Below are 23,579 nucleotides of genomic sequence, written 5' to 3'. Positions count from 1 at the left end.
AGAAGGATCGAGTCAGTCATGCATTCATGTGCCAGGGTGGTAGTTAGCTGTCATTAACTCTCTAGAATGGCTTTGGAATGCTTCGCCTAATATTGTTAATAAAATTATTTCTTATTCGTTTTCTTTACTACTTTTACTCTTTGTCATTAATTTAATAAATGCAGACACTGAAGCGTACAAGCCTCATAGTGGACCACATTGTACCTATTTATTTGACACAAGACAAGGAAAAAATGCAGATCCAGATGCAGAAAAAAATTTTGATTTGTTGAAAAAAATCCTGTTTCAATCAAATGTGGTGCACTTGTTCTTTTTTAAAAACAACTGCTTTAAAACACAACATGAAGATATCACCACAAAATCATATCGAGGCACTGCAAACGGAATAACCAGGGGATCTTGGAAGCACTGTAGACCTGAAAGTATACATCCGTACATTCAGATGATGGTTTAAAGGGAATCTTAAAAGTAGGGGAACTCCGTTGGTTTAACTAACATGACAATGCATTTGGTATAAGAATGCTTATTTGCTTTTCTTATATTTTATTATTTTATTATTTTTTTATTTTATTATGCTTCTTTATAAAGGAAAAACAGCAGAAATTACTAATAATCCCAAAAACCACAGGCATGGAGCCTGAGTTGGTTAAAAACAGCATGCAGACTGGTACAAAAAACACAAGCACACTGCTAAATACAATTATCAAATATAAAGTATGATCAACCTCTGAAAAAAAAAATTAATATTGATCAATTACAAAAAAATGCGAAAAAAACCTAAGGAAGATAAACTACCAACAGCACTAACTAATTGTAACCAAACATCAATAACTTAAATTATGTGAAAACTATAATTCTAACCATGAACAACCATAGCTAACCACAATCAAAACACTTACCCAAAATCAACAACCCATTTCAAAATGTTGCAATACACTTGCCTAGATACATCCACGCAGAATTGACAAGTCAACAAGAAATTACCACGTTAACAGCACAGTAATAAAACGTTAAATTAAAAAAAAGAATGACTTACAGATATTGGCACAAGCGGTCAGGGGCATCCAGGATTATCCCACAACTTCTCCAATGTCTCTGGTTTGTCTCCATGGAGCTTGACTGTAAAAGCGCCCCATTCATTATGACTCTGACAATCCTTGTCCCCCGGGAACAGTTTCCCATCTTTTGTCTTCAGCCAGAGTAGAGATAGTCCTCAGTTAACTCCAGACCGGAACATCAGACCGGCGCTGACTGAGAAAAACCCTCATATTCTCTTTGTGCGGCTACTTTTGGCATTGGTTGTGGTAGCTTAGCTTTTTGTGGCAGGCTAACAGCAGAATCCAAACTTCGTTGTCCTGCTTTCGGCTAGCAACAGGTGTCGCTGTCGTTGTGGCTGTTGCCATGCTTACTTTTTTCCAACCTCGTTGTGTCGCTGTTGTCGTGCTGACCTTTTTGGGGGTTTTTTGTTTTGTTTTTTAAACTGACCGCTTATGTAGCTGGGCCGTTTTATAACTTCTGACATCCTATTTCAAAGTTAAGGACGAACCAGCCTGTCAGCCACTGCAGGCAGGTGCGTGATTCACGTCGACGTCAGGTACAGGAAACAGGAAATCGTGCTCCATAGCGAAGTTTAAGATGGCGCGTATTTTCTCCTTTGCTGTTGTACTATGCGTAGTCTGCTTGGTTGGCACGTCAAACTGTTGCCACAGTTGTTTGATAACTGATAAATGTTGTTTCTTGCCCTCGTCATAACAGCCCAAGTTTGAACAGCAACAACTTAACTGCGACTTAACAGGAAATGCAGTTAAGTCGGCTAAAAAAAACTGAATGAATGAGGGAATTTATTTATTTATTCATTCACACATTCATTCATTCATTCATTCAGTTTACATATTCATAATACATTTGATCTATGCCAAATCTGAGCAACAAAAAAAAAAAAGGAGTGGATAACGTTCAGTTTTTTGTTAAACGTTTTCATAGTGTTACTATGTCTTGTTAAATGTTTGAAATGCATTGCTATTGGATTAGTTTAGTTTAGTTGGCACATACAGTGGGTCTAAGCAACAACATAAAAAAGGTTAACAAACAAAGCAGATGTGACAGAAGAGGCCAAGAAGCAATAAACATGCAACGGACCTCCCCAAAAATGAAGAATAAAAGATGATTATAAAAAACTTGAATTAACAAAATTAAATACAGATACACACAGTCAATTAAAAAAAAAAGAAACACACAAAATAAACAAACACAGCACCTGTCAGCTGAAAATAATTATATACATTTATACAAAACAACAAATGCTATCTGACTAACCCCTCTCTACCAGACCCATAATCACAACAAGGACTCTAGTCCTGTTTCTGGTTATTATTGCCTCAGTTACACAAAAATAACAGGGGCTGGTGCTTTCCCTATGGTGCAGTTCTTAAAAGCTCAAAACTCAAGCTTATTTTCTTCATAGGGTCTCTCAATGTAAACACCTCCCATAATAAATGTGTGTTATTCCTGGGGTCAGAGGCAACTAAATACCTAGTTTAAATGCATGTTGTTACAAGAGGGGATTTTGCTGTTCCAGAGATAGGAATACATTTTCTCATTGTGGCCAGACATCATAAAAGCAATAGAAATTTGAATTTGCTATAAAACTATAAACAAACAATTTGGAGGCTAATGGTGTACACTCCCAAATAGCCAATTGACAACTTGAATGCGTAGTTTCAGTCGATGCTGACTGTGGTCAGCATCTATTTTGTATTTTCTTTATTGTTTGAATGGAAACTTTGCCTGAGAAGTTATATATCCAAACTACCACGTAATAATTATGGTGCCATGAATAGCAATCAGTAGCTCTAATTTGCCCTCAGACAGCAGTGTACAGTAGTTGCTACACTATGGTACATTTGCTGACTGGACTCAATTGCAGTTTATAATATTTTGATGCTTTAGCTGAGAGTGCTGTTCCTTACATATTAGAAGACACTACTGTAAAACCCCTTTAAAGGCAATCAGAAAGACAAAAAAAAAGATCAATTCAGCCTTTCCCACGCGTCTAATGCCAATATTGCCCCCTCTCTTTGGTTCTTTTGAGTTGCAGCACGGCTCAGGCTCAGAAGTTACATTAAAATGCAGCGATAATTGAAGAATCTCCCAGGTGACTGGCATTGCAGAGGAAGCACTCTCAATGTTATCCCAGCCCACATCCTGTTGTGATAATGTTGCAGACCTTGGCGGGGACAACACACACCAGGCACTCGGGAGGAGAGGGCAGCGGAGGTGAAGAGGCTTAACTATAAGCCTAAACTCTAAGGCTGTAGTTAATGGCGCTATTAAAACCCAATGAATGGATTTTCTCTTTCAAATTAAACAGTGTTTAATTTAGAGGGGATTTTCCTCCTGCCTGTGAGATACTGTATCGTTTGCTTTCTTTTGTAGATTTCATTCATGATTTAGTCCACTTTAGGAAGAGGAGTAGAAATGCCTACCAACATTGGTTGTGTATTCATTCAGAGACCCAGAAGAGTGAAAATTACAGCCTTCAACCTGTTGTGTTGATGTGAAAATCCTTAATATATTATCTGTAAAAGGAAAACAGCAGGATGGCAGTTTTAACAGCCATTAACCCATATTTGTCGCTACAGTGTATGGCTCCAGGTTTCACCTTTTTTAGTCCACTTAATGCCAGACACATTCACTGTATATGTATTTATAGTTATGGTCGGTTATAAATATATCCTCTCTAATGACTGGATAATACGATTAAGCTGTTTGGAGCTGATGGCTCTCTCTATCCTTCAGCATGCATCTTACTGGAGGGTAAGTAAGAGTGCATATATTCAGTTGTATCCTGTACATAACCTTATTAATTAGAGTACATAAATCAGAGTAAATAAATGGATAAGTAAATGAATAAGATTTTTTTTTTTTTTTAAGTATGCATGTTTATCTGGATAAAACTATGTAAATAATGGCCATAGCTACCTCTGTAGCGTAAGGGGAGAGTTCTGCTTCTCTTTCTTTTATGCCATTCACACACACATTATAGCCCCCCCCCCCAGCTCATGATCTCAGATTTGAGTACCATGACCCTAATGATTCACTAATGCAGTTTCTGCACTAAGTATAACATTACTACAGTAGCTCTCACTCATTGTGTAAAATAGCTTGTATAATACAGTACTGAAAGTACTCTGGCTCTGCAGACAGACATATCAGGTTGATGCCACCGGTATCCATTGTGAAGGGAGTTGGAGAGAGACTGAAGCTAATAGTGCAATATACAGTATGATGTAACTCCTCAAGTAGGACTGTGAAATACATTTAATGCACACATTGTTCACACGTAGAAGATTCCGCCTGAAAAAGCCTTCAAGTAACAAAAGAGAAAATGTTTAAAAGATTTAAAAGCTATTGAAGCACTTATCCATTGGCCCTTCTCTGTCTATATTTTACCAGTATTATGTTCGGTAGTCTAGTTTCGGCAATTCAGGAACATATACATACAGTTTTACACATGGTAATGAACTAACAAATGTTTATGAATGATTGTCCATTGTTAACAGCAGAATTTATACATGGGGTAAATGTCGAAAATGTGCTGTATATTTATGATATGATAAGATATGATCATCTTTTATATCGTTAAGAGTTGTAGTCCAAATTATTTGGTTTTCAATTCAAACTCTATCTGGAAAATAATGGAAAGCAGATTAGGTGCTGATGTTGTTGCTGATAACAGTAATGATAGTGTATGTAATTGAAAACTGAGTATTCAGAGCAACTTCACATCAAAATTAATAACACTTCTGGACTGGACCCACAGGAATAAAAAAAAGGAAAATATGGGAAACGACTGCTTCATGTGAAGGCAAATCAGATCGTTGTCACTGTCCATTTCTCTGTCTACCATCCCAAGTATGGCTAACCCGGCTCCAAGCCATCAACCCCCCACCCTCCAAAATGATGCATGCACATGCAGAGTTACAGCAACACCTACTGGTAGTCATAAATAAATGCAATACATAATTTCTTCAGCTTTGATAACGTGATGTATTCATAGGAAAACCTGCCACAAATAAAATGAAGGTCATTTTATCTCTGTACTGTTTATTTTTTCTGTGACATTGCCTTTTTTTGCCGTTCATGTTCAATGTTAGACTCCTTCCCTCTCAAAGATAAGATAATGCAAACTTTGAAATGCAATCGAGGCATTGTGCATAGTAAATGTAATACCGAAAAATAAAGAAAAGAAAATTAAAAAATGTTATTTTTATTCCAAATAATAATTGCAAAACAGCTGTGTATATGGGGCACATGCAGTATGTATTTATAATGCTATCTAAACTCTACATAACATAACAGACTTCTACCTCTTTTTAATATCAATCATTATAAATCAAGTATAAGCATCAAACAACAATCCTGGAACTTCCTGTACTGCATGTAACCATGTCTACCTGACGTAAACTACCAATGTACGCATTTTACTCTGCACTACCATTGTACTATCTTTCTATCTATCTATCTAGAGAGATAGACTATTATGTACAGAATATGAATTAATCATCGCAGGACTGGTGATATCGTCTGCATCATTTCAGTTTATGAGCTGTTCATACTTGGGCTGATACTGAGGTATCTTATTCCTCATCTAATCAGGAGTAGATCAGTATGTGCAGCAAATCCTCATTCCTGTAATAAAGATGACGAGCATCAATCTGTTTTCTCAAGTGCCCCACTCTTCAGTTTCAAGATCAATTAGCATCACATGTGCAAGGATGGCGGAGTACTATTTCCACCAGTATGGGAGCGCATGTTACGGAAACAGAAGACAGAGCTGTGGTCATGATCTCACATCCAGACTGGACATGTCAGGGATCTAACAACCTAAGGTAATTCCAACAATTAACAAGCACCACAAAAGGTAAACAGAACCTTTTGCACTTTATTACCACAGTAAATTCCTTCTATCACAGCTTACTGCTTCTAAGTGTCCACCTGTGTGTTCTTTTGTCAGAAGTGGATGGAGAGATGTCAAAGGGTGTCCGTGGATGTGTCGTTGGATGTATTTTTAAAGATGTTTTGAACACATCGTATGAACTGCCTCAATAAAATTTCAGAACACTGAGGACACATTCGTTCTTATTTGTTACTCCAAGAGGTGAGCCAGAGAATTTTGGATTGAAGCAAAAAAAAAAAAAAAAATCCCCACGTTTCTGTTGGAGTAATAATACTACCAGATGGTGCAGGAGATTGTCTTTTAATTTCCCTGGTTTAGCTAATAAGTAGAAGGTCTGTGAAGATTATTGATTCACTTAATGTTCTTTTTGCTCTTAATGGGTATCTCATTAAATTTTCTACTGTGTCCTACACCTCTGTACCTCATTTTACTTTGAAATTCTGTGATTCCATCATCGCCACTGCTCCCCCGTACAGTGCACCTCTTTGGGCATTTGGCAGGAAATTGGATTGGACTAAGGACGTGCTTTCAAATAAAATGAGGTCTACCCACCGGATTCTCGTCATGCTTTTCTTTCAAATGTGTAGAAAAAAAATAAAATATACGAAAACAAACAATCCAACCAACAATTTTCTCTTCATAGACATATGCAGTTCATGTTTGAAAATGAAATTGTCACAGGTCATCCTTCATCACCTCAGTATAAAAGGCAAGAGAGTGAAGAGGCCTGGCCTTGAAACACACTGTCATATTTTGCATATGTTATCAGGCTGCTGCTATATTTACAAGGAAGGACAGAGAATGTCGGAATAAAAGAAATGAGGAGGAGACAAGAGCAGATTGTTTTACATATCTGTATCTTGAGCCTATACAAACATTTTATTTTACCCATTTGCAATGTTAATGCCGGTCGTCCTCTGAAGTGAATGGGTTACGAGAGGCTTTTTACATTTCACATGTCATAATGGGAGCCGCTGGAGCAGAGTAGACATCTGAATCAACCAAAGGAGCGGAACTGAAGTCAGTAAGGGCCACTGAATGTACAACAAACAACAGTCAGTTGCCGGCCATTTGTCATTTTATCTAAGATGTAGAAGTCACAAATATCAAGTCGGCTCCTTAGGTCTTAAAGTGGTCGTGTGTAGACAGGGCCATAGCTGCTACTGAGGACCCTAGGTCATGTCCTCTGTATTTTTGACGGGAATGTGGAGGTTGTGGCAAACTTGGGTTTAGTTGATACACTCTACAATTTCTTACAGTTTCTAAAATCTGACTAATCTGACAAATAAATAAATAAATGATTCAATGTTTCTCCACCAGACTTCTGCAGAAACTCTGATTGCACAGTTAACTACAATGAATAAAATATTTAAAAAAAAATTTCAAGCAATTAAAAACGGCTTAGATATTTTACGTTGGCTGTCCCCCCCTGCGCGTGCAGTCGCACAGCTCGCGCCCTTCACTGCTGACCGAGGTGTCGTAACACCGAAAGGCCACCAGGGGGTCGACGACGCCCCGCGTGGACCGTCCCGCGGTCCCACTCGGTTTCACGGCTTCTCAAAAACTTGGCCCGCAGGGGGTTTCTGAAGTGGGCGGGGACCTCTCCGCCTCCCTTTACCCAATAAAGCGGTGCGTGCCAGGGACGGAAAGTCGGAGGCAGAGTTGCAGAGTGTGCTGTGCGGGGATAAGACTGGATGTCAATTAGTGGAGATCTCGCACCTGTGAGCAGCTACGCACAGCACAAGGTGACTGAACAAGCTACCTCGGGCACTTGTTTAAAAAAAATATATATATATATATTACTTTTTTCCCTAATCGATTTGTCAGTTAAAATGAATTGAACTCACTTGATGAGCTTGCTGGTGCCTCCTGGTGCGGCGGCTGCCGCTGCTCTGCTCCATAATTAATGGGTTTAACAAACAGTTTCCTTCCTCTTTTGCTCTTCCACCAGACTTGTGGCTCTTGCCCGTTCAGAAGATCAAGATGGAGTGGCGCCAGCAGACCAGCCTCAGCTGTGCAGACGCGTTCAACGAGGCCCAGCGCTGGATTGAGGTACATGGTTCACTTCGACGGGTTTGTTTGTGTCCTAGATTTATGCTAAATTTGACGTGCGGCCACTTGTGCCGCTCTTCACTCATTCCCGTGCAAGCAACTGACGTTTTGGCAGGTCAGTCATTCAACCCCTTGTGGGGGCTGACATCTCAGCCACGAACAACCAACACGTGTCCGTTGTTTTGTATCATTGTCACTTTCATTCACTCATACACTGTTGATGCTGATCCTGTATTTCCTGTATGACTGGGGCTCAACACTCGTAGAACCTAAACCGAAGCGCCTTTTACAGAATCCTCTTTCAGTCAAGTTCAGATGCAAAGTGCACCTCGATAAGACTCGGCTAAGAACTCGCCTTCTGACACGGTGAACTCTGGCGGACTCTTCTCTGGCTGCCGAGATGAAAAATGATTTGACTGCGCTTCAGAGGGAAATGCACATGGGTCCTGCCGTGTCAGATCAGATAAGGGTGCAGCAGCAGCACCGTCTCAGTTTGTTCAGACCTCGTCAGTATCATGAATGGGCCCGAAAACCAAAAGCCTGTTAAAAATATTTCTGTTCAAATCCAATGCTTTCATTTTTTCTTTTTTTTTTTTCTCCAGACCTTGATATTATGTCATTTTTATAGCCTCAAAAGCGCCTTACGTGGGAAGCTTTAATATCCTGACAAGTATTGTCCCCGAAACACACCAAACTTTGTAGGGTGGAAGACAAACTGGTTTTCTGTATGCGAAAAACCATTAAATGCACTCTACTGCATGCCATTTTATTTTTCTAAGGCCCTAGATTTGGGGACCAAAAGTTCAATATTCCTAAGTGGGAGCCATACCGAGGGTACGACAAACCCACATTTTTGCACCAATATGATATCATTTATTTTTTCTTCAAATACAGTCTTTTATTAATTTTTTGTGAGTATTTGAGGTAACCAGTGGAAATGAAGATGTTATGAATAAATCAAGGTGTGGTAGCATATTTTGGTCATCTTCATAGGACCAAAATGGTTATGGTTATTAAGGGTACAAAGTGCTAATGTCCTTCCTTTTTTCTTTCATACAAAAATAGACACGTGTGATTTTTATTTATGGCTGAAGAATGTCCATTTCATGATTACATATTTTTTTTCTCCTCAGTATCTCCATGACTATTTAATTCCTGTATCATAGGAATCGTAAGACATAAAGGATAAACATGTTTTCAGAATGCTCCATTAGAATCAAGGGCATTTCAGATGGGAACTGTGTCTCCGGTAAGGTCCCAGATATTGAAAATAAGTGAGATATTTTAATATAACATCTGGTATGAGAAGGAATGTGTTATCCTAAATGACCCTCTCAAGTGGTGGTATCTAAATGCATTTCCACATTAAAGTTTAGATGCATTTATACATGTAATTTTACAGTGTGCATGTTAGAAAGCTCTATATGGAAATGGTACTGATGCATATGTTGAGTCATGTCCACAGGGTGAAATCAGTATAAGCTCTTACATGTTATCAAGGAAAAAAAAACCAAGCATGTACCCAATTCAGTCCAGTTGTTCAAGTTATATGGGTAAAGGGTAATAGTTAGCATCTAGCAGATTTTAATGCATTTTTCTATAACGAGGCACTGATAGTAAAGAGTAAAGCTTGCATTTAATGACCCATAGTAAAATGAGCCTACAAAAAACATCTTTACTGAAATCAATATTTCAGAGGCTGGAACACACATAACTAGAGATAATAAGTGAAGACCCTACTTCTTCAATGGTAAAACAGTGCCTTTTTTTTAAAGATGTGTGTTTTATCTATGAAGGGAATCTGGAAGGATATTGGCACTTTGTGCACGAAATGACCATGCAGGAAGAAATTTCCACATACATCGTCATGTTCGTTCTAGCTACCCCACATTCCATTTTGGTCCTATAAAAATGACCGAAAAATGCTACCACACCTTGTTTTACATCTTCATGTTCATTGGTGACCTCAAATATTTGCACAAAATTAATAAAAGATTGTACTTGCAGAAAAAAACACAACCTGTTGGTGCAAAAAATGTTTTTTTTATAGTAGCCTCAGTATCACACTCGATTAGGAATTTCACTTTTTCCAAAATCTAGGACCCCATCGAACATTAACTTTCAATGGTTGTCTTACTGAGAACATTTTCTCTTCCACCCTAAAAAAGTTTGAGGCTAGGAATAATAATTAATGCCCAAACATGGCTCCCCACTTGAGGCGTATTTCTAGAGTGTAAAAATGAAACAATATCAAGGGCCAAATATTATAAAAACATTGGAATTGAACAAACCCATTCTACAGGCCTTAGTTTTAGGACCCAAATTTTATATAGACAAACTGAGACGCTGCTGCAACCACTTTCCTGGATTCTGGAGAGAGGATAATTAGGCAATGTTTAGGGAAACTGAACACATGCAACGGCGTGCCTTACATTATTTGGTTTGTTCTTTAGTGTCTGTCTATTGAGATGTGATTGTTTTTGATTAGTCAGTACTAGCTCTCTGCACACTTTTTGTGGTTATGTTAAATCATAACCAATGAATACAACTTGTAGACTGTTGGCACTGAATGTTGACCAATTCTAAATGGGACCATTAATGTCAATTGTGTCTGAGTGGATCATTATGAGAATTCTTTCCAGAGCCCGCTTGGCAGTAAGCCCATGCCAATTTTACCCGTCTGTTTTCCTGCACTGATGGATGAAAGGATGGATGAACAGTGATGAGGTGTGTGTGTGTGTGTGTGTGTGTGTGTGAGAGAGTGAGAGAGTTTGTGTGTGAGAGAGAGTGTTTGTGTGAGTGTGAGTGAGAGACGGGAGGGGAACAAGGCATGCTGGTTTTAAGTAAATGCTAAATGGTGTCATAAACTCTTCCTTGTGCCAAACCACAATGGGAATGTGTCAGCACTAATATTCAGTGTTACAGATTGGAGGATAATGGGCTTTCCATATATTCAAGTGCCCAGAAATTGTTGTTTATCATTAGCACAGTACCCGCAGCAATTAGACATAAATGTTTGCTCAGTGCCTACTGGACTTGAGAAGAAATGAGAATGGATTGGCCTCTTCTAAATTATGTAAGCAGGCCATTTAGTTTCTGATGAAACAGGAGAAGCACGGTGCCCATCATCACCTTAACAAGATGAAATGATCTTTTTAAATGTGGTGCAATTTTCCTTTGATTTTGAAATAGGGCTCCAACTAATGATTATTTCCATTATCGATTAATCAGGCCATTCTTTCCTCAAGTAATCATTTTGCCTGTAAAAAGAAGAAAAATGGTAAAATGCGATTTCTTAAAGCCCAAGGTAATGTCTTCAAAAGCCTTTTTTTTTTTTTTTTTTTTTTTTTCTTCTTCTTCTTCTTCTTTATCTGCTCAGCAGTTCAGACTCCAAATATATTCAGTTTACTTTCATGTGTGACACAGAAAAGCTTCAAATCCTCACATTTTCGAAGTTGGAATTAGTAAATATTTGTCATTTTTTTTCTTAAAAAAACAAAACAAAGTAAAAGCGTAATAGTTACTCAGTAGATTAATCAATTAACTGACTAATCGTTGCAGCTCTAGATTTGACCTGATCCTATCAGCCACATGCTAGAGCGGAATCACAGATTCTGTAATAATGCCTATATTTTCATCCCAGGTGTTGCCTTGTTTGATCCTTTTTGGTTTGGGAAACTTCCTAACACATGCAGCTGTCAAGAGAAGTTTGCAAGTCATACTTGAAAACACATGGATTCTGTTGAATCTATGGTTTCTTAGGGGAAACAGTTTATTTAAAGGACCAGTTAAAGTTTGTTGCTGTAGAACAGACAGTATGTTGACCACATTGTCCTTCTTTTGTGTTAACCTGGCGTTGCTTTGTTTTTCTGATTCCACTGAGAAGCATCCGCTCCATGCCCGGTGCCCAGTTCTACCAAAAAGGGGAATTGTGATTGTGGATTCCTGGGGGGACTAATTAGTGAGAAGAATAGTCTTTTGGGGCCCTCTGTTAGTTATGGAGCTGAACCTTAATAGGCCCATTTTTATATCCTCATTACATCGCCCTCTTGCCTTGCGCTTATTCTGCCCCGTAAAAACTAATTTAGGTTATGTTGTCTTCTTTTCAACCGAAAACATCTTTTGAATGTATGTGAAACTGCTTGTGTACGTATTTTATTTTTAGTTTTCTTTTTAGATATATTGTGATGGTACTTCCAGTAGTTGGAGGATTTTTAGCAGTTCTGGCTAAATCTCAACTATAACACAGTTCATTTAATTTACTATGTTTCACAGTTCAAAAAACTAAAAAAAAAAAAAACAGGAAATGCTTGTAATATGGACTAATGGATTGTTTTTACTAACTTCAATCAGGACCTTGTTTTCCTAATTTGTGCCATACTTTTTAACTGACATTGAACAGCATTTTGTTTATTTTACTGGGAGCGCATAAAGGAACAACTCAGTCTTCAACAGTTGAGCCAAAGAGTTTGATTAAAAAAACTTTGAACACTGTTTCCACCACACTGCAGTTTATGAACTGTGTTGGTTTAGATCTAATTTTCATTGTTATTGTTCCCTTAAATTGTGATGATACGTACTGAGAGGGATATTTTAGGGATATTTGTTTCTAGACTTCCTCAAACACATGTTTTGATATTTTTGGTTACTTATCAGCACGCGTACACACCCACACAGATACCAATATGTCAGTTGTAGTGCATTAATAAGTTGCCCCAAAGCTAATATTGATCAGGTCAGACCATCAACTCAAATGCATCATCATAGTACTTGAGCATCCATCCTGTTAACTACTAAAGCCCACGCCAGTTAAGAACCTGCATCCACACATACATGCAAGTTTGAAGTAATGAACAATCTGAAAATGTAGATTTCCTATATGGAACATAGTAATTGTTTCATTGTTTTTTGGGTTCCACTGTTGGAGACTGTGTTGGACCTCCCCCAGGTGTGTATCTGAAAGCAACACTCTTAGGGAAACTTGAAGTAGTTACACTGGGTAGAGGTCGGCAAAGAAACCTTGAACACACGTTTAGTAGTGGCAAAAAAGATATACAATGGTTAATGGATAAAATCTAAACATGCTGTTTTTTTGTTTTTTTGTTTTTGTTTTTTTTAGGAGGTGACTGGAAAATCATTTGGTTGCAATGACTTCCGTGCTGCCTTGGAGAATGGAGTCCTGCTTTGCGAGTGAGTAATGAGGCTCAAACTTTGTTTTTGTTTTTTTTCACTTCACAATGTCACACTTTTACTTCAGGTTATTACATTCAGGCTAAATTGCCACGCAAAACTATTAATAGAGTATAGTCAGGCAAATTTGCCAGCATAGCTTCAGCAGCAGCCCCAAACCAACTTTAAACAGTAGTAATATCCAAAGCTGCACTCTGGAGAGTCATTAGTATCCCAGAACATGCCTATAAAGCCGTTTTCCAAGAATTAAATTACATGCAATACAGACCATCAGAGATTAGCTTAAAACTCTTAGTTCTGTGTCTAAGATGCAATCAGGCTGCTTTATAAGTGAGTGAACCTTTTTTGTAGTTGTTGCATTTCTAGTTAAATTGTTTGGGTTTTGTTTGTTTTTTTTCTTTTTAATTGGAAATTGGTAAGGATTATTAAGTCCCATTCTACTTAGCTTCCCTTGTGCAATGGGACTCTGGTGATACTATACAGTATATATTGGTTCTCAAATATCTGCAGCACAGAGCTGGAATATTTTAAACTGTTTTCTAATTTATTGTTTTCACTTATAGCCTGATCAACCAATTGAAACCTGGCATCATTAAGAGAGTAAACAGGCTTTCTACTCCCATCGCTGGCCTGGTGAGTCTTAGATTCTGCGTCCGTGTGTGTGTGTGTGTGTGTGTGTGTGTGTGTGTGTGTGTGTGTGTGTGTGTGTGTGTGTCTAACAGGTAGCCTGGCTGTGAGGCACAGGTGGTGTTTTCCTTACCCTTATGTGTTGAACAATGTAGAAGACTTCTGTAAATATCCGGGTCCTGTAGACAATTGTAATGTAATGTAATGTAATGAGGGGATTCAGATAATGCATTTAAGAGTTTTGTTTGTTGGGTATTAAATCCCAAAAGAAAATAAGAAGGCACCTGCTAGCCAGGAAGTTGGACACATTGTTTGGTATCCTGTTAAAGGAACTGACACAGTGATGCCAGAATTTTCAATGGTCCTGAAACTGCATTTCAGTGCAACAAACCAACTGCTGAATATGTACTTGTTGTTGTTTTTTTTTTTTTTATTGGGCATAAATGCAAATGGTTTTTTATTTTTCCTTCAGGCTGTGATGTTTAGATGGCTTCATACAAGTATAATTTCCAAAACTGCCCAAAGCAAGAGCAGCGAAAGATCAATTGTGACCATCCACCAGGGATAAACAGAGCCCAACAGTGGATGCTGGGGTTGTGGTGTTGGTGGTGGGGTGTGACATACAGATGCAGCAGAAAATCGGCAGTGATTTTTGACAGTCTAAAGGACCATACTGTTGTTTTTTGCATGTTTAACCTATTGACTGCAAGTTAAATGTGCTTTTACATTACTCCTGATATTTAACATAGGTGTCTATATTGGTTCATGTAGCCATTTAAACAAGGACAAATAAATATATAGTCCGAAGAGCTGTGAAGCTAAGATTTTGACTACTTCTGTGTAGAGTCTTCATTTGGGGATCCGATGCAGTGGATCAGAGTCTCAAATGGTTCATGCTAGCTAGCTGCTAACCGAGCTGGAGAGCGCATTCTGGCATTTTTTTTTTTCCCCTTCTAGGAAACTGTGTAAGTGAGCATATAATGTTATAGGCAGCACGCAGCAGAGAAAGTTTCATGATTCCAAACAACAGCCAAGTTTTTAGTCAACTCCCGCAGCTAATGTTATAGGCTAAAGCTGATGAAATCTGCCGATACACTGGCATTAGTTGATCCCAAACAGCATCAGCGTCATCACCAACCTCTTCTGAGTCTCTACCAGTTTTCTCCATGCGCTTTCCTTTTACTGTTTGTCATTTGAATCTCTCTAGGATAATGTGAATGTATTCCTGAAAGCCTGTGGGAAACTTGGACTGAATGATTCACAGCTGTTTCATCCAGGAGACCTGCAGGACCTGTCCACTCGTGTAACACTCAGGTACTGCTGTCCTGAAGAAGCAGTGTCAGATGTATGTGTACAATTGTCCAAAGCTCCAGGTGCTCATGCCACCACAGAGAAGCAGACCTTTACTCAATGTTTCTTGGTGCTTATACAACATGCTATGTGTTGTACAGTCACCAAGCACTTTTTTTAGGAACAGCTGTCAACCTGCTTATTCATCCAATTATCCAATCAGCCAATCATGTGTCAGCAGTGCAATGCATAAAATCGGGGAAAAAATTTGATCTCAGTGACTTTGACCATGACATGATTGTCGGAGCCAGACGGGCTGGTTCGAGTGTTTCTGAAAGTGCTGATCTCCTGGGATTTTCCCAGACAACAGTCTCTAGATTTTTTTACTTGAAATGGTGCAAAAAGGCAAAAAAGCTACGGTAACTCAGATGACCACTCTTTACTATGTTGAGCAGAAAAGCATTTTAAAGCACAACACGTCTAACCTTGAGGCGGATGGGCTACAGCAGCAGAAGACCACGTTGGGTAACGCTCCTGTCAGCAAGGAACAGAAATCTGAGGGTGCAGTAGGCACAGGCTCACTAAAACTGGACAGCTGAAGTCTGGTAAAAGGTAGTCTGGTCTGATGAATCACTGTCTGCTGAGGCTGCAGATGGTAGGGTCAGAATTCGATGTCAACAGCATGAATCCATGGACCCAACCTGCCCTGTGTCAATAGTCCAGGCTGCTGGTGGTGATTGTAATGGTGTGGTGTTCTTAGCACAGTTTGGGCCCCTCAATAACGATCATTGTTTGTAATGCCACACCCTTTCCGTGTATTATTGCTGACCATGTGCATCCCTCTATGGCCATAATTTACCATCTACTAATGGTTTCTTCCATATTGCACAATGTCACAAAGCAAAAGTCGTCCCAAACTGGTTTTCACGAACATGACTGAGTTCGGTGCACTTCTGTGGCCTCCCCAGTCACCAGATCTGAATCCAGTAGAACACCTTTGGGATGTGGTAGAATGGGAGAACTGCAGCACGAACGTGTAGCTGACAGATTTGCAGAAGTTAATGTGATGCAATAATGTAAAAATGGACCAAAATCTCAAAGGAAAGTTTCCAACATCCTGTGGAATCCACACCATGACTAGTTGAAGCCCTCCCCAATATTGGTATGGTTTTCTAATAAAGTGCTTGGTGAGTGTAGAAGTATGTGTTTAGGATGATTAAAGCCTTAAGATAAATGGTTTAGTCCGTAAAACTTATACCATTTATGTATTGTAAGTTGCAGTATATAGCATTAATGTCTGAAGTGGTTTTTTTGTATTGACTGCATTGAGCATATTTAACACTAAGGGATTTTTAAGCAATGCCTGTGCTGAAAAAGGTTTTAAAGCATGTGCAAAAAAAAAATAGGTTTTTTGCAGAGCTCAGAGTCTCATAGCTGCTTTGCATCAATAAAGATATGAGCTTTGCCTGACAAGCTGCTGCTTTATATAAGTTGATAGTCTGTTCTCTATAAATTCTGATAAGCAACTGATTAGGAGAGCAATGCAAATGAGAAGTCTTCAGATGTCACTCTAGTTTTTTTTTTTTTTTTTCCTTAACAACTCGCTCTTTTGATGCAACTGTATGTGTAGTCTGACTGTAAATTACAGCGTGATTATTTCTGTATTTCATTTTCATTTTAGGCGAGATGAAAGTAACAGAAGACTCAAAAATGTAAGTTTGACCAAGATGACTTTTCTATTTATTCTCCTCCTCATCCTCCCAATTTTTTTTTTTTTTCTCTCTCATTCATACTTTTTTTTTTTTTTCCGGATTTCCTCTCTTGGCCAATGAGTTTTACACTTTAAGGGCAGCTCTGTCCTGCTCCACATCCCCTAGTAAACGACTAACACTACCCCTGAATTTACCTACACGGGAGAAAGTCAGTAGTCAGCACCCTATGTATCAACCCAGTAACCAGTACCTAAATTCCAGCCTTGAACTGTGTCTGTAAACATGTCTCTCCCAACGTGTGTGTGTGTGTGTGTGTGTGTGTGTGTGTGTGTGTGTGTGTGTGTGTGTGTGTGTGTGTGTGTGTGTGTGTGTGTGTGTGTGTGTGAGAGAGACGTGAGTACTGTATGTGTACATGCATGTGTGCACTGCTGGTATTTTACATGTTCCACAGCTCTCATGAGGTTGTTTGGTTATCTGGGAAGCCTCATTTGAATCGCACAATAGCTGACAACTTGGACTCAGTAATGAGGCTGTTTGTCAGAGCACTCTGTCTTTGAATTGGGTGTAGCATTTTTCTTTGAATTAACCAATTAGGGTCAATTTGAAGCCGCTGAAAGCCACAGTTTCATTCCAACCAAATACACAGATAATTGAAGCTGAGTTATTCAAACGGTAAATTTTAAAGTTGCAAAATATTAACAGTTGGGGATTTATAAATATATAAAAATTCAACCTCATTATACTTTATTTATTCTTAAAATATAAAGCATGAGCCTTTTTGCACAACATTAATCTTAATTAGTGCTATTGTTGACAGGGCATGAGTGATTTAACGGTTCCTAAATAAAATACCAATTTAAAGTCATATATGGCAAATAATACTATTAAATAGGATTAACCTATGATGACCTATTGCATGCAGTGTAATGATTTGCCTGGCATGAGGTAGTTGGCAAGTTATTAAAAAATAATGAATGCATCCTGTCCCTTTTTTTGCTTTAGACTGAAATAAGACCTTAATGCTTGTTTATTCAGGTTGTACAAAAACTAGGACTAATTTTAGTTTCAGTAGCCAACAGTATGGCCTTTTCTTTTTAATAAAGGTGGACATTATAGTGGGTCTGTACATCATTTGTTTAAAAGAAGACAAAAAAATCAAAATAACCTCGTATCGAATCATATTACTGCCCTACAGTGGCACTAACGGCTAGAACTCGGATCAGTTCATGCTTTCAATTGACCAGTCAGGTATCCGCTACAGAGACTGATCAATCATAATGAGGAATCCATACAGAGGCATTTATCACCACTCAAAGTACTCATCTTTTTCATTTAACTTGCATTGTGCTATCAAATATTTAGCTGCTTCAATCATCTCTCAGCCCTACGTGGCTTTTTTTTTTTTTAATTCGGCTGACTGCTCTATGATGACTTTGTTAAGATACAGACGGAGAAATTCTGACACTTAGTGTTGTGAAATAGACCTTTTCAAAACAGGCAACTGCTCTGCCAGGGAGCCAGGCAGTTTGTCAAAAATATATCCCTCTCCACAGGGCAAATGAGAAATAGATCGTGTCCTAAACGCCAGGAAGAGGCCCATATTTCACAGGTCTTCAGTCACTCTTTACTAATGGTTGACAGGTGTGTCTGTCAGTAGTGTTCTGTACCATGAGGACCACATGCATCACCCCGACAGTATTTCTTGTGGTTGTTGCTGTGGGGGAAGTGCATCACATGCTGTGTTGTGGAAGGGGGAAAAAATTCCCTCGTTGGTTTATTGGCAGACCCATTTTACATTTTCAGCCATACTAAGGGACGGCGGTGTCAGTACAGACATCGATGATTCCTAGAAAATTTTAATTATAGTCAATATGGTCATCCCCTGACTTTTCCTTTAGTCCCCACAATGAGGTTGTCATTTGTGGTTTCGAATGAAATTATCTCAATAATGAAATCTGGTACAGTCCCAGAATGAATTGTCACTTTGGTGATCCCCTAACTTTTCATGTAGCGCCATCATCAGGTCAGAGTTGTTATTTGTCCAATACGAACGTTCCAAATAATGGCAAAACAAATCACATACCCATCAACCTCAGTACTGTACTTTACTGTACTTTGTGTTAAGTGCTAGTTAGCAAATGTTGGCAGCATAACAGGCTAAACTAAGATGGTGAACATTATACCTGCTTAACATCATCATGTTAGCATTGTCATTGTTAGCATGCTGATGTTGGCATTTAGCTTAAAGCACCACTGTGCCCTAGCAAAGCCTTACGGAGGTGTTAGCAGAGATATAGACTCATAGTTGTGTTAATGCAAGAATCTACTAAACGCTATCCTTTTTAACAACATTTAATTTTCTTATTGTTTCTCTTCTGAGCTTCTTAATGTTTTTTTTTTTTCTCCTAAGACTTTCACAGTATATACCGTCCTTTTCCGCTCAATGGAAAACATAACATCAACAGGCAGATTGTCACCTCCTGTCCAACCTGCTATTAGACAGGAGGACCTGCAAAATGATCGCACACAGCACTGTCACTTCTGGGGTTTGGGGGGGAGGGTATTGTTCCGTCACGCTGATGGACGTTTTTGTTGGAGTTGTAGGGGCGGGCTGCCAGTTAGATAGACCTCGTGTTCTGTATTATTATTTTTTTTTAGTTAAAGGGAAGTCATTGTAGCATGGGTTCTTTTAATTTTTGTCTCACCGCTTTTTACTACATCAGTTGAAAACTATTAATTTATGCTGTGCTTGCCCACCGTAGTACCAATCCTAGTTCATAATCTGGTGAGATCGTTGATGAACACGTCCATTTTTTTTTTTTTTTTTAAAGCAGAAATCACTCTGTGGTTTGGACTTGAGACATGGAGAAGATGAGTTAGATCAGGATCACGAACAAATTCAATGGTATAGTAAACCCAATTCTTCCTTTTAGGAGGGAAGGAGAAGGAATTTGTGTACTTCATGTTTGTCTTTGCTCTTTCTCAGGTTCTGATCACTATTTATTGGTTGGGTCGAAAAGCTCATTTAGATGCATTCTACAGTGGTCCTGAGCTTAACTTCAAGGCTTTTGAAGGGCTGTTGGGGTTGGCCTTGTCCAAGGTACACTGCTCTTTTTACAGTTTGTAGTCCTGTTTTATATATAGCACACATTAACCCTGCCTTTTTTCAATCCAGGCTCTAGATGAGGGCAGTAATGTGTTTGTGAAAGACAGCGGATACAGAGAGTGCTGGTACCCAGAGAGGGAGGAACGTCAGCGCATGAGACTGAGCTATAAGAGAGTGAACTCTGTGGACAGCATTGACTCTCTGGACTCCCGGGCAATCTGCCCAAACAGTGAAGGTACATTTACTTGTGCGTTCTTCTTATAATCTCCGTCTAGTTAACTGTGTCCACACCACACTGTCAAGTATTAATCTTGCATTTGGGCACAACCTTTGTGGCCCAAATGAAATCAATCAGACACACACTAGTGGCGGCACTTTGTTTCTGTATTGAGCTTTTGTTTGACTTTCTGTTCTTATTGTCATTGTTTGGACTAACCCTGCTTGTACTTCTTCATAATTCCATACAAATGGCTTTTGCAATCTTTTTTTTTTTTCCCCCTAAAAATGCCTCTGTTGTCAAACTCCGAAAAGAGTCAAAATGGAAAAGTCCTTTTTATCAAAGTGTTGTGAATTAAATAACTTTTCTAATCCTTATGTACTCATATTATGGTGGATCATTTTACTTTTCTTGGATGAACTATCTAGAAGCTGCTCTTATTTCATTGTCATTTTTTTGTGCAGTCTGTCGTGCTTGGTGTCAATGAAGGACTGTGGCCAGCTCCACACTGGTGATAAAAGTGTGTGTGTGTGTGTGTGTGTGTGTGTGTGTGTGTGTGAGAGAGATGGGACAGGGTAAAATAGTTGGTACAAATCTGTCTAAAGTCTGAGCTGTGTGAAGATTCAGTCATCAACTAAAGGTTTCTCTGATGTCTTGAAATTCCATTTAACCATAAGGCATTCTTGCTTCAGTCGGTTTTCTTTTCAGTTTTTTTTTTTTTTTTTTTTTCCCTCCCCTCCCCAAAACTTGTCTTTTTCTGTGATTCATTTTACTTATGTCTGCATCTCCAGGTTGTGGAAGTGATGCAGAAGCTGAGCAGGTCTTCAGGATGGAGACCACACAGCCCTCAGTCCATCAAAACAAAGGCAATATCCCACCACCACCACTCCTACGGAGAAAACAAGGAAGGGAGGAGAATGGAAGGGGCTGCGCCAGTCCAATCACCAGGTACTGTAAATGTGGCGGTTACTGTACGCAGAAAGTTCCCATGGTGCTGCTAACTCACTTATCAATAAACAGCTGTCTGCATTTATTTATATTATGTTCAACTGTTAAAAAAAAAAAAAAAAAAATGTTTTAATTTTTTACTGTATATTTGAGCATATGTGTACATTACTATTGAATTTTATTATTTAAATGAAAAACATAACTTTTTTTTTTTTCGTGGAATTTGAAATTGGACATACCCACAAAAGAATTTTATTTCTGGGTTCAGGCACACACAAATACAGACAACAGTCGTATGTTGACATGAGTGGTTCTTTGTTTTAAAAATTTGTTTTTGAGCATATTTCACCATTTTGTCAAATCAGTTTACATCTACATGTGCTGACAATATTTTTTTACTAAGTGTCCTTCACTAAGCCCTAGCCCATGTCGATGAACTTGGTGTGTCCATTCTTGCATTCATGGACACAGCCATTACAAGTAGACAGTCACTTTCTAACAACTCACAGAACATGTTTTTATGGGTTTTTAAGCCTTGTATTATCTCCTGCTAGATTTACATCAGATCTACTTTGTCAGGTAGTTCTGAGTGTCTGAGTGATAAGTGCTTTTAACGACTTGTTAAACGGTAGCAAGTCCACATTTTTGTTATGAACATTATTTAAAGTTCCTTTTTAGAGTGAGAACTTGGATTAGGAAGTTATTATGAAATTTGAATTTTTACTCAAGTATTTTTGAGCTTGGGGCATGTGTATAGTTTTAAACAATAATTCTGAAGAGATTTTTTTTTTTTTTTTTTTAATCAAATCAGTGATTAGAAACCTAAACTGTTAATTAATTCTGTCTGGGTTACTGAAGACCAAATGGCCTCTCCTGAGTGAGTTTCTTCTTGTCAGTGACTATCCATATAGTCACCATAGTAACACTAACTCTGGTGATCTGCCACCAAGTACTAGTGCTAACCCTAACAGTCTTCAGAGGGTGGGTCAGTTTGGCCAGCAGCCCCCCGCGCCCACACAGCAGCAGCAGCACTTCAACTTTCCAAATATACCATTGACACTCCCGGCTCAGATAAGTGGTCAAAATATGACTAAGTTTTTTTTTTTTTTTTTTTTTTCAGAAGTAGATGTCAATATACAGTATTTAATGTGGCAGGCCAAGGTGCTGGCAGTAAGCTCTGTTCTCATCCTACTAGTCAATTCAGCATGGAGCTGGTGTGTGGAGAACTGTGGATGTCAGTGCTCGCCTGATAGGCAACCACATTGCTGCTTAGAAATGGAAGAACCTTGTGTAAGCCCTAACAGTGAATCTGCATTAATCATGCATTAATAATCAGTCACATGTCTGTCTTTTAAAATCTGAAGCAGCCTTTTGCTATTCAAGATCATTTCTGAGATACTTCGTGTTACTACCTCCTCCAAAGCGATACCTGATGTGATCATCACCTTCAGCTGTGAATAAACAGATGTGGTTATAGCACTCCTTGCTGCAGCATTGGAGCTGCTCCTCTCTCTCTCCTCCACCTCATCTCGCTCTGACTCCTCCTGAGTGTGCCCTCAATGAAGAGCTTTTCCAGTGGGCTCTCTGTGAGGAAGACTCAGAGGATAATTATACTTGGGCAGACCCTGTCCCAGATGGCTTGTAGTTCCGGCTAGTGCAGCAGACTTTTCAGCAGACATCTACCAACCCCAACTATGACGGCTTCTTGCCCAGATACTGGACACCTGAGGATGAGATTCGTGTGCACGCAATCTACCTTGCCTCCAAGAGGAAGACCCTGGTATCGTAAAATGCAAGGCTTTAAGGTTTGTTGGCTGCTTTTACTGATCTGTGATGCAAGGCAGTGCTAGTACTGCAAGCGTGAAAGTAGATTTACGTAGAACTACTACAAGGCAAAGTTGAAACTACTGTTTTGTACTGTTGCCTTTTTTGCTTAATGTCCAAAGTTCTCAATGCATTGCTTGAACAGCCAAAAAAAAAAAAATCATGTGGTTGAGTTTGCAAGCTTGAGTGTGACCTAACTCCTTTTGGTTAGAATGTATTATGAAACTTAAACATAAAATAACTTTTTGTGTGTGGTGCAAAGCTAACCTGTCGGTTGACATGTTGACTATTGTTCTTGGCTACAGCATTAAGTGGTAGTTTATAAATCCAGCTTAACTACACCACACCAAGCAAACTAAATTCTGGTTTGCTAGGTACAGGGGATTAGCTAGTACTACTGCCACTGAAAGATGACAAACTAAAACCTCAACGCTCTCAGACTTCGTGTTACTTTTTATAAATTCTATTGTTAAATTATCTTGTACTCATGTAATGCATGTTCTCTTCCTCTTCTTTGACTGTAACCTTAAAGCTCTGGGTTCTTCTGAGGAAGAGTTTGACCTTGACTTCATTTCCTGGCATGTGACATCAACTACTGGTCAAAACATCTCTGCCACATCTGGAGAGCCTCAGAACCATCACTGAGAGCCCTCC

General features: G+C 38.9%; 2 protein-coding genes across 6 annotated transcripts in view; one reads left to right on the top strand and one right to left on the bottom strand.

Annotated features, from left to right (window-relative positions):
- Positions 1-1,584, bottom strand: part of gpc6a (glypican 6a) — a 214,598-nt gene extending 213,014 nt beyond the window's left edge. For both annotated transcript variants that reach the window (XM_040134241.1, XM_040134154.1), the window contains exon 1: positions 1,037-1,584. Coding sequence is in view for 1 of the 2 variants with exons in the window: in XM_040134154.1 (XP_039990088.1) it covers positions 1,037-1,064 (28 nt within the window). In the remaining variant the exon portion in view is untranslated. The remainder of the gene's footprint in view (positions 1-1,036) is intronic.
- A 5,984-nt stretch (positions 1,585-7,568) lies between these two features.
- The window catches only part of LOC120790910 (LIM domain only protein 7-like), a 29,869-nt gene continuing 13,858 nt past the window's right edge, over positions 7,569-23,579 (top strand). For 2 of the 4 annotated variants that reach the window (XM_040128912.1, XM_040128894.1), the window contains exons 1-9: positions 7,569-7,704; positions 7,911-8,011; positions 13,131-13,201; positions 13,765-13,834; positions 15,036-15,142; positions 16,800-16,830; positions 19,817-19,930; positions 20,006-20,171; positions 20,945-21,101. In XM_040128912.1, coding sequence (XP_039984846.1) covers positions 7,943-8,011; positions 13,131-13,201; positions 13,765-13,834; positions 15,036-15,142; positions 16,800-16,830; positions 19,817-19,930; positions 20,006-20,171; positions 20,945-21,101 — 785 coding nt within the window. In that variant the 5' untranslated portion in view covers positions 7,569-7,704; positions 7,911-7,942. The remainder of the gene's footprint in view (positions 7,705-7,910; positions 8,012-13,130; positions 13,202-13,764; positions 13,835-15,035; positions 15,143-16,799; positions 16,831-19,816; positions 19,931-20,005; positions 20,172-20,944; positions 21,102-23,579) is intronic. The other 2 variants (XM_040128902.1, XM_040128922.1) reach the window with 2 other exon arrangements.

The sequence above is a fragment of the Xiphias gladius genome, chromosome 1, assembly GCF_016859285.1.
Source record: "Xiphias gladius isolate SHS-SW01 ecotype Sanya breed wild chromosome 1, ASM1685928v1, whole genome shotgun sequence".
In the NCBI taxonomy this organism is placed as follows: domain Eukaryota; kingdom Metazoa; phylum Chordata; class Actinopteri; order Istiophoriformes; family Xiphiidae; genus Xiphias; species Xiphias gladius.
The sequence above is the reverse complement of the archived record's forward strand: the minus strand, read 5'-3'. Positions and strand labels throughout refer to the sequence as shown.